The sequence below is a fragment of the Hylaeus volcanicus genome, chromosome 4 (genome assembly GCF_026283585.1).
Source record: "Hylaeus volcanicus isolate JK05 chromosome 4, UHH_iyHylVolc1.0_haploid, whole genome shotgun sequence".
In the NCBI taxonomy this organism is placed as follows: domain Eukaryota; kingdom Metazoa; phylum Arthropoda; class Insecta; order Hymenoptera; family Colletidae; genus Hylaeus; species Hylaeus volcanicus.
This window is the reverse complement of record NC_071979.1, coordinates 2,442,124-2,454,192: the sequence shown is the minus strand read 5'-3', so window position 1 is coordinate 2,454,192 and position 12,069 is coordinate 2,442,124. Positions and strand designations below refer to the sequence as shown.

Sequence of the window (12,069 nt, the reverse complement as noted above, 5' to 3'; positions counted from 1 at the left end):
ACTGTCGCTGAAGTCAACTCTGAGTTTGGCTCTGGCTCCTGCGCACCTTTAAACAGAAATTTATTTTACTCTGAAAATATTATAAGACGAACTTTACTTTCAATATTTTTTTACATTCTTATAGATTCTCTAATATAATTTTTATTTGCTGTAGATGCATAACCATTCGCAGTTACACCAACTGAAGCCCTGAGGGATTCCCCAAGGAATTAAGGAGGTATTCTAGTTTAGAACTTTCAAAATATCCATATTTATTTCTTTTTTTGCATTTTAAATTTCTTTGCAATTTTAGCTACAATCTCTTCGTTGGTAATATGAGTGATACTCATTTTCAACAAGCAAGTAAGCAAAGGTTTGGTTTTGATTATAATCTTAAGTATACAGTGTAATAAGTATTCGTACAGGAACCAATTCACAATAAAACTTCATACAATTATTTTATTAATAAATTTTAGAGGAAGAAATAAGTAACCAACATTCTTACATATTTTTAGAGTAGAATTTGCGTAAATTAAAGTTTATTATTTTTAATGTTAACGCTCTCATTTCTTTTCTTATTAATTTTATTTTAAATTAGTTGCTGTACGAATACTTTTTACACTGACTACGTATTTGGTACGAAAGACTTTAAAAGACACGATTTCCCTCCATATTTAACCATGATTTTTATATTTTAGATAACCATGGTAAGATAAACATATTTTTTGAAATGGTTGCCACGATACCACGAGTTCTAGTTGATTGAATGACTTCAAATTTGGAGTGAATCTTCAGCACGGTTTTCAAATCTGATTATTCTATATATATATATTTTTTTTAATAGGTATACAAAGGACAAGAAAAATGGAAAAGAATGAATTTTCAATATTTCATAATTATTCTGGTTCGGCTGGTGCCTGGTTAAATATATATATTGGGTTGTTCAGAAAGTTCATGCCTATTTTTAAGAAAACTTCAAAGGCATATTTGAATTTTGATGTATATTTATTGAATTATATATGTTGTACCATTTTGTTCCACAACCTTTCCATCTGTTAAGGAATGTACACATTTTATTTGTTTTCAGCCATTCCGACATATTTAGACCTGTACCGCCTACTAAAAATCGGCATGGACTTTCCAGATAGCCTAATATTTTGTAATATACAAAGGACAAGAAAAATGGAAAAGGTGAATTTTCAATATTTCATCATTATTCTGGTTCGACCAACAGCGATGCTAATATTAACGAAAATGTACTTGACAATATTAACTAAAATCTCTCTGAACATACTTTTTCAGGAGGGCCTGTATAAGATCACTCGTACCAAGTTCAATTTTGATTATTTTTACCTGGAAACAATCGTGTACGTTCTTAAAACGTGAATAAGTAGGTGTACGTGTAAGTAGGCAAAGCCTTCATAAAATTCTTTATAAATTAAAAGAAGAAAGGAAATCTTCAAAAAAAGAATTAAAAATTGCCGCTCCAAAGACTAGAATGGCTCCTTAATTCGTCACCCGATAGGAGTTAGAACACACGAGAATCTTACGTTTGGAATATCTCTTCCGGCAAATCGAGAATGTACTTCGGTATACCCTTGCCAGCCAAGAAATTGCTAACTTCGTCCGTGAAGCAGTTGCAGTTGTGCTTGAAGAGGTTGTACGTCCCCGGGCTGCAACGGAACGACTGATTTTTGTCGGAAAAACCGTCGGGGTGTGTTTTGGCTAATACACGTCGTCATGAAAATATTTTTACACTGATAACTCACGCGAACTTGGACGTGCCCAAGCCGTTGATGTATTCTAAGAAGATGGAGTACGGCAAGTAGGTGTCGCCGATTCTTTCCACCTTGTTCGGCTCGCCTAGCACCGTGCCGCCCTGAAACACGGGAAACGGATTCCTCCGTATGAAAGCCGTGCATTCGGAAGCCGTCGTCAATGTCAATTTTACGGCAGCGTACGATCAACGCGTCGGTACACCCCCTCGCGATGGCAGGCTCCGAGAGCTATGTAATTTTAGAATCTACGACAAACTTGCGCTTCCCTATAAGAAACGCTCGAAATAACTGTGCACCGTGTGTCGGAGTAGCGCTACTCGATGGGTGGAAGGGAATGAATTAAAAAAGAATTGAAACAAAAGAGAGAAAGGAAAAAGTAAAGAAAAAGGAGGAAAAGGAATAAAAAGAAGAGGAGACAGAAGCGTGGCTCGCGAACGCTAAATTTAAACGATTAGCCGAAACTCTGATTGGTTTTTGTAGCATGGAGGGAAATACGAACAGGCAGGGAAGAGGAGAAGAGAGGTTCCTGTGGAACGAACGCCGGAAATGGTTCGAAAGTTTTAGGAAAAGTTTGTTTAGGTATCAGAGAGGCGGAAGGAAGGGGGAGATCGAATTTCCGTCACTTCGTGGGAAAACAGAACGTCACTTTGTTGTTTTCCGCGAATCTGCGCACGTTATTTTATTATAAATGTTGCACCTGCGTCGAGAGGCGAAGAACTCGTGTCGGGTTCGCGCGACGGAGCGGTTTTCTCGGTTGGTTTTGCGTTTCGTCAACGAACCACTCGCATACGAACTGACGTCGCGGCGCGCCTCGAGATTCGACACCACGCTGCCCGGCTAGCGTAACTCAAGATAAACGATATTCGAGTTCGCATGGTAGCGCGCACGCTCTTCATCGATGCAGCTTTGGGTTTGCTTTTTCCATCGCGTTGCGTTTGACTACTTTCCAGCTGATCGTCCACCGACGCACGGTGTGTCGAGCGCGGTAGAAGTTTCATTATACCTCTGTGTTGTTCGGACTGTTCGTCATCCGATACACTTTTATTTTAGGTATTTTAACCATTTGCGCTCGAGTGGCGTCTCTAGGGCGACATATGTAATTTAAAAGTGACGTTTTGAACGTACAATTTTAATTTTACTTACATCAGAATACAGCTAATTATAAATTGTAACAATAGTTCATTGAGTCACGAATGTTCGTAGATGTTTCTTTTCTAAGTAGAGTTTTTTAGTTTTACAGAAATTTATTATAAAACGGACTCGATTTGATTCTATAGAACTATGCCTCGAGCGCAAAGGGTTAAACTTAGGCGATATTGTATACGAGTTAAGAATTTAACGGTTGAGAGTTTAGAAATTGGGATGATGTGGTACGACGCGTGATAATAAGAGTGTAACTTTAACTGTAGAATTAAGTTTGTTAATATTAGGTTTACTATAGTTATTAATATTTTGCACGTATTTTTAATTAACCTGTTGAGGAATATCGACGTATACATATACGCTTTAAGAATTAAGAAATATATAGAATATTAACATGAGACGTGAGACATGAGAAATAAGAAATATACAATATTAACGTGAGCTAATACTAGGTTTACTATAGTTATTAATATTTTGCACATATTTTTAATTAACCTGTTGAGGAATATCGACGTATATAACGACGTTTTAAGAATTAAGAAATAGACAATATTAAAATGACACAATATATTTGTATGCAAAATCCATTTAGAGATAAGTATTGCTTTGGTTAGTTCGTATCAACTAAATAAAAAAGAAAACACTATTTAAAATTCGATAATTGCAGCTCGAGTCTCATTGTTATTTTAAGAGAATTCTCCAAGAATGTCTTCTGAATTAATTCTTCAACCTGAGATCCGGGTAAATGGATTTAATATCTTTCTGAATTTTTTAGAATTTGAAAGTAGTTAAATACGACCATATTAGCTAGATCTTAAACATTTACGTTTGCACATCATTCACTAAATTTCGTAATATGTGAATTTTTCCTTATTTTTAATCATATTTTATTCGAATAATAATCGTGCTATTACAATAATAATGTTCCTCGTACTTTAATTAGTAATATATTTTCGCTATAAGTGAAGCATAATGATACACATACATATTCTCACCATAAATTGCAGCAGAGAAATGGTCAAAAATTGAATAATTTTACAAATAAATCTAACGCACCTGGTTAAAATAAACATTTGATAGTTTTAGCGTTAATGACAGTCAGGAAAGGTTTAACATCAACGGAAGCCATGCCGGGCAACGCGAAGAAGCCACCTTCAATGATGGTGAATCGATACGCAATTAGGATGAACGTATTTTGAACATGATCCAATATATAGGTTCATACACCTCAACTTCGTCGAACTTGAACATTGAGAGAAAGGAGTTTCTGTTTGAATGGCTCGTGTCTCAGGCGCTCTAAATACATTGCAAATAAATTTAAAGGAATAACAGACATGTATTTTAGAACAATCTTTATTACACAATGACAGTAAACAAAGGCTCTTTTCCCAATAGAATTATTTATATCAAGTATGCTTCACATTTTATATTTAGTCTTTATTGAGTGTTTAATTATTAGGTGTAGGAATTAATGATCTGCCTTTATATTCAATCATTCATATCCCTAGTTTAAGTAGAAGTATTTAATCGCCATTTTGTTATTTTATGTTAAATCACCAGTCTTCTAAATTACCAATTTATACATACATATATTGTATAATAATCTAAACCCTAACCCGATGACCAGCCATTAATGTTTGCTGATTATTATTATTATTCTAATAGATCACAAGTGTAGCAAGTAGTTACAATAATTGTAGAACAATAATAATAAGGAAAATATTACTCTGCATGTAATCTCCACCGGGTTGAAACATAGATAATGTCTAGAATGGCCATTAATTACAATCTAAGATAGTCATAAAAAATTTAGAATTGAATAGGTAAGACTATAAGAAACTAAACGTTAATTTACATATAAATCCAAATGTGTAGAGATTTGTACAGATACTATGTGTAGATACTTCACAATAGAGTTTAGATTGAGAACTTAGAAGGTTGATCCTATAATATACCAAACTGGCGAGTAAGTATATTTGTTTAAACCAGAGTTACAAATAGACTGCGAACGTTTATGCAAATGTATATTTTTATAAATACATATGATGAATTGAAATTTAAAGAAAACCAGATTCCATCTTTTAAACAGTGTAACGTGATTGTTGGGACTTTATATATTTTTGCCTTCGTTCATACATTTTCCCACATCTTCACTTGTCATAAATACATATAAACATCCGCAGCCTATGTAGCTATTAATGGTCGAATACAAAGGCACAGAATTATCTTCAACGCCTAATAACAATTAGGATCTTAATTCATCAAGAAATAGATTTTTCGACAAATTTTTGTATCTGTTGGGAATTTTCAATTTTAGCTGAGAAGACCTTAGCAGTCGAATTAGTGACAGGTTTATGGAAGAATCGACGTTGGAAGCGGAAACTCACCAGCAAGTTTAGGCTTTGTAGAATCTGGACGAGGGATCATCGGATGGAGAGAGCGAGGAGAAAGAGAGAGGTGAGAAAGAGATTGAAGTAAGGCAAGGATTATTTTTGGAGTCAACCGGACCAAATTTAGTACCCACTCGTGTCTAGCGTATCGTATGGCCAGAATGACTCGCCACTAGCTGGCTATATAGCGCGTCCAATCGGTCACCATTTGGATGGCAGAGATGCACCCCGTGTAGCCTAACATTTCACCGGGTGTAACTTTTTTTCCCATCGATAAATCGGGATTGCCAGAATCTTATTTTCGTCCCAACCATTGTAACGAGAACAAGTTGACAAGTTTTGGTTTAAGGATGTTTGAGAAATATATCGAAATAGTCGGTATTTATTTAAAAAATTCTAGACTATTTTAACAAGTTTTCCAAGATCCTCCAAAACGTTTGGAGTTAAAAAATTCTAGACTACTTTAACAAGATTCTCCAACTACTTTTCCAAGATTCTCCAAAACATTTGGAGTTGTTTTACTGAGTCGTTCAAAAGTTATAACAGTTTCTATGTGGGACAAATTGACATCTAGTTAAACGAACAACATGCTATATCACGTTGATTCAGATAGAGAAATAGTAGTAAAAAGATAGCAAGAATAATCTATAAATTTATAAACTAGTAGATAAAGTATCTAAAAATGTATGTAAATAATATTTACTAGTCAAAAGTATACAAACAGAAAGATTCGCGATAAATTGGAGACTTGGCATTAAAACCAAGCTTATAATTATAAATTTGTTCATTTAAATGCCTTAATTACAAAGATATTCGTGACAACGAACATAGCTCGTTCATTAATTACATTAGGCGTGGAAAGTAATTTCGTGATTTATACTCGATAGTTTATAAATGTAGTTTATCCTCTTGAGGGACGAATTTTAAATACCTTTTTCTTTTTTATTTAATCGAATACGCACAAACCAAAGCAATATTTATCTCTAAATCGATTTCGACATACAAATATACTGTCTCATTTTAATATTGTAATATTTTGTAATATTTTTAATATTGTAATATGTTTTAATATTTCTTAATTCTTAAAACGTATACATATGCGTCGATATTCCTGGTTAAGTTAAGTAAAAATATTTATTCATCATTTCGTTAGGTTAAATAATCATCCTTTTATATGTGTATCATTATGCTTTACTTATAGCAAAGATATATTACTAATTAAAGAATGGAGAACATTATTATTGTAATAGGACGATTATTATTCGAATAAAATATAATTAAAAATAGGGAAAAATTCACATATTATTAAAGTTAGTGACTGATGTACAAACGTAAATGTTTAAGATCAAATTTATAATATTAAATGTGTGAGTACGTTTGTATACATCCAGCTAATATGGTCGTATTCAAGTTTTTTTGAACTTTAAAAAGTTCAGAAAGTTATTAAATCCATTTACGAGGATATCAGGTTGAAGAATTAATTCGGAAGACATTCTGGAGAATTCTCTCAAAATAACAATGAGACTCGGGTCACGATTATCTGGCACTTCGCCCCGAAACATGCTCACCGCAGCTCTAGGAATCATTGAAATTACCTTTTTGGCGTTCTGCAGTTTCAATGAACGTTTTAAAAATAATGATGAGCATAAACACGCTGATTGGCAAAGAAGCATGAAATTATTTCCAACGTCACGACAAACGTAAATTATCATGCCAAAATAACTTGGAAAAGTAAACCAACAGCAATTTTTTTCTTTTTAATATTGCAAAGGAAGATAAAATTCAGTAATAGATTATTCCTTGTTTGAAACTTTTAATTAATGTGTATGTATTATGTGCATCACACGGTTAATAGAATTTTTGAAGTACTTGGGTAGCGCATAGTTAACTTAATTAACAATTTAATTTTTAAAGTAGTTGGAAAGTACATGGGCAATTTAATTGTGAATTTAATTTGATTTTTGTGATAATACTAATGAAAGGTTCTGGCCATTCGTTTAAATGTTTATACTCGCGCAAGTTACCATTACGTTTCATAAATTTTCAGAAAAACAATGACGTACGTACGTCACGACAAAAGAGCATCGTTTGTACTGAAATAAAATTCTGGCAACAACAGTTTATTGAACGTAGCCTAAGCAATAAACAAAAAGTTTATTTTCCTCCAAACATTCCAATCGTGCTTGCGTATTATAGTTATATTAATATCGTTTTAGTTCTTCGCTGCGGTTCAAATGTAATAATATTTTCTAAAAAAGTATTCGTTGGATCGCTTGTTCAATTTCACAAGAAGAACTATACTTACAGGCCTGGCAGTTTGGATCCCGCTTGGACCAAAGTAATATTCTCTCCCGTAGGCGACGATCGCTGTGTGCCATATCCCCTCTATGTGTCGACCTACGCAAAAAATAATATCAACTGTAGCATTTAAACAAAGAATTTCATTTATTGTACACGAGCTACGTCGCTATACTATCATTTACATTCTTATATCATTAGGAAAAATTACTAACATCTAATTCTCTTATATTTTCTTAGTTTCCTTAGTTTTCTTTGGTCCCATTAAATTTCATTGAAACTCGAAGAATAATAATAAACAAAATTTGTGGGTTACTAAAGTTCGAATATATACAGAGTGTCCCAAAAATGTTGGAGGTCCTTGAAAGGGGTGGTTCGGGAGGTGATTTGAAACAACTTTTTCCTTTGAAAAAATGTCGGATGGGACTTCGTTAAGTAGATATTAATAAAAAAACCCGACCAATCAGAGCGCGCGGATACCGTTGGAGCGGCCGCGGTAGCGAAGGCTACGCGCTGAGCGGTCGCGTCAATACCCTTCGATGCACGTCGAGTCACTTGTTCGCGTACGAGAGCAGATACCTAACGCGTAGCCATCGCTATCGCGGCCGCTCCAACGCGCGCTCTGATTGGCCAGTGTTTTCCGTTAATATCTCCTCAACGAAGCCTCGGACAACAATTTCGCTACGGAAAAAGGTGTTTCAAATCACCCCCTGAACCACCCTTTTCAAGGACCTCCAACATTTTTGGGACACCCTGTATATGTAGATTAATTGTAATGACCATCAGGTTGAGACTTGAGAGTGTTGGAGGTCCTTGAAAGGGATGGTTCGAGGGGTGATTTGAAACAATATTTTCGGTAAGAAAAACGTTGTTTCAATCACCCCCCGAACCATTCCTTTCAAGGAACTCCAATATTTTTGAGACACCCTGTATATTGGTGACATAGAAGGTTTGTCAAAATTGTGTTAAAACATTTTTTGCTAAAACACAATATTTTCGAGTTATCATGGTGTACAAGTTAAAATAGGACACCTTGTATGTATTATACAGGATGTCCTAAAAATGTTGGAGGTCATTGAACGGGGTCGTCCGGGAGGTGATTTGAAGCAACTTTTTCCTTAGCGAAAATGTTGTCTGAGGCTTTGTTAAGGAGATATTAACGGCAAACACTGACCAATCAGAGCGCGAGGATGCCGTTGGAGTGGCCGCGGTATGCGACCGCGCTCATACGCTACCGCGGCCGCTCCACCGGCATCCTCGCGCTCTGATTGGTCGAGGTTTTTCGTTCCGAGGAAGCCTCGGACAACATTTTCGCTAAGGAAAAAGTTGTTTCAAATCACCTCCCCGAATCACCTCTTTCAAGGACCTCCAAAATTTTTGGAACACCCTGTTTAAATCCATAAGAATGGAAATCAGTAATACTTATATCTAATTTTACAGTAATTTCAGAAGAATAATAGTAAACAAAATTCGATGGCAACTAAAATTTGTACAGAAATGCATTGCGATCAGGTTGAGACTTATTTGTTGAGGATTTAAAAGTTTTAATGTACCAAATTACGAGCGATCTGTTTAAACTATAATTATAATTTATAATTTATAAATAATTGAATGTTATAAATAATTGAATATTAAAAATAATTGAATATAGAGGCAGAGATATAATTTCTACACGTAGAATTTTATGCCTAGTTGGCCCCGGACGCGCTTCGAAATTTGTAGTCGACGTTTAGAGTCTCCTCCGACCTAGTTTCTCATCGCGGGAATAGCCAAGCATATCCGCGATTTTCTTATTGCAACGAGTTTCTGGGGGGAGCCGACCCGTCGGTGACGAAATAATCGCGAGAAATAGCTACTACGGCCATCCAACTCAACGATTCACCACTTTCAATGCTTGCGCAACGTTTCACAAATATTGAGTTGACGCGCGAGTCGTCCAGGGCCACGAAAAGTCTCTGTGAAACGCCTGTGGAGGATTGGGTAGTCGGTATCAGTCTTGGGCGAATTTTAATTGAAATGGAAAAATGAAAGATAACTATTTGAAATAATTTATTTCGTACCGTTATTTTACGAGAAAGATAATACTTGTTCACTCGAAATGGTAGTTATTTTAAATAATGAAGTATTAGGTTATATTTTATTTCGAATGTAACGAAAAGAATGATCGTCAAAATATATTCTCTAATTATATATTTTCTAAATTGAAAAGCATTCTTCTTGTGTAAATCGCATATAAGCTTTCTAATAAAACCAAAGTCAATATAATCGGTCCACGTACAACAGCGATATCGTAATATCATGTCACGATTCATCCAAAAACGATATTCATGAAAAAGTAATAACTTTTTAATATACATGCCGGCCATATTGGATCCGCCATTTTGAATTTTGCAATTTTGATATCAGATTCAATGTTTGCTGGTCAAATAAATCATACATACCACGTTTCATGAATATCTAACAACTTTTTAATATACATGTGGGCCATATTGGATCCGCCATTTTGAATTTTGCAATTCTAATATCAGATTCAAAGTTTGCTGGTCAAATGAGTCATAAATACCAAGTTTCATGAATATCTAATAACTTTTTAATGTACATGTCGGCCATATTGGATCCGCCATTTTAAATTTTGCAATTTTTACATAAGTGTTAACGTTATATCCGATGTACAGTTAGAGATATAAGAAAAGTGCGAACAAAAACCGTCCCTGAAGGAGATAAATTCTTTTTCTGTATGAAAATATAAATTATACAGGGTGTCCCAAAAATGTTGTAACAGCTTGAAAGGGGTGGTTCGAAAGGTAATTTGAAACAACTTTTTCCTATGCGAAAATGTTATCCAAGCCTTCGTTAAGGAGATATTAAGAGAAAACTTCGACCAATCAGAGCGCGAGTATGCCGGTGGAGCGCCAGCAGTAGGCGTGTCTACGTGCTAGGCGGCTGCGCTCATACGCTACCGCGGGCGCTCCACCGGCATACTCGCGCTCTGATTGGTCGAAGTTTTCTCTTAATATCTCCTTAACGAAGCCTCGGACAACATTTTCGCTAAGGAAAAAGTTGTTTCAAATCACCTCCTGAACCACCCCTTTCAAGGTGTTACAACATTTTTGGGACACTCTGTATAGTAGTTTTAGCAGTGCGACATATTTTTTAGCTATTACATTACTTTTACCTATTCTTTATACGTAGATTATCCTCGAATACGATGACCAAAAAAACGCGTGGAATTTTCTCAACGGTCTCCTCCTGCTTTTTACGACTCCTGCGACTTATTTATTTACTTTGCAAGGAGAATCGTACGCGGCGTGAAACATGAAGCTCGTGAACAATTGCGAGTAGCGCTTTCGAAAATAGATTCGCGAGCTCGACGACTGCGTGGCGAACGAACCTTGGTTGAACATGACGTAAAAGCCTCGCGGGGAGATGAGTGCGCACATGTGAATTGTATCTTACACTATTTCTGTGGAATTTTGTTCGAATCGGATCCATTCTTGCCCCTATTACTTCCGCATTCTACGCCGTACAAACGCGTTCACTTTTCTTCGAGCGTTCGCCTCTTTAACTCTAGTACCGCTTTCGATTTCAATGGGTCGATTTCCATTACTCTTCATGAATGCTCTTTCTAACCGACTTCGAAAAGGAGGAGGTTACTTAATTCCAAATGTATATTTTTATTTTTTCGTTATTTTTAACGAATGTTGTGGAAGTAATAGGGTTCTCTTTTTAATTATATCTGGCAAATTAAGATGGAATTGGAAATTATGAAATTCTTTTGTTGGATTATCTTTATAAGAATATTTGCAAATATCGCATACCATTAATTTTTTAAATATAAGTACAAATATTTATATATTTATTTATTTATTTAATATTTGCAAATATTGCATACCATTGATTTTTTAAATATAAATAAATAAATATATATATATACATATATAGTTTACAATTATATTTTAAAATATTTATAATTATATATATACAATATAAATTTTTATATATCAATCGGATGTATTTTATCCTAATTTTTACAACACACAAAAAGAAATTATCAAATATCTACAGGTCCAATAATTCGACTGACACTAAACGTAAATAATTAGCAAAATAATCCACAAGATTGCTAAATGTCCTTATAGGAAAACCTACTGCCAAGATTTACGTTCGCGCAACAAAGATACAAATTTTTCACGTTCTTAATACAACCCTGATATAGTTGGCAACCTCCAATGACGCGTAGCACGTCGATACTTTTAAAGTAGCAAATATCTTGGTAATTAATAATTAATATATCAATAATATACCAAGATTCATGAAGATGCAATAATTTTTCAATATACATGTCGGCCATATTGGATTCGCCATTTTGAATTTTGCAATTCTAATATCAGATTCATAATTTGCGGCCCAAATAAGTCATAAATACCAAGTTTCATGAATATCTAATAATTATTTAAATATACATGTCGGCCATATTGGAT

General features: G+C 34.7%; 1 protein-coding gene across 8 annotated transcripts in view; it reads right to left on the bottom strand.

The window, feature by feature from the left end:
• Positions 1-12,069, bottom strand: part of LOC128875339 (uncharacterized) — a 27,726-nt gene that overhangs the window by 7,675 nt on the left and 7,982 nt on the right. For all 8 annotated transcript variants that reach the window (XM_054120844.1, XM_054120849.1, XM_054120842.1 and 5 more), the window contains exons 3-5: positions 7,596-7,687; positions 1,749-1,858; positions 1,530-1,652 (exon numbers count right to left, since the gene is read on the bottom strand). In XM_054120844.1, the coding sequence (XP_053976819.1) occupies positions 1,530-1,652; positions 1,749-1,858; positions 7,596-7,687 (325 nt within the window). The remainder of the gene's footprint in view (positions 1-1,529; positions 1,653-1,748; positions 1,859-7,595; positions 7,688-12,069) is intronic.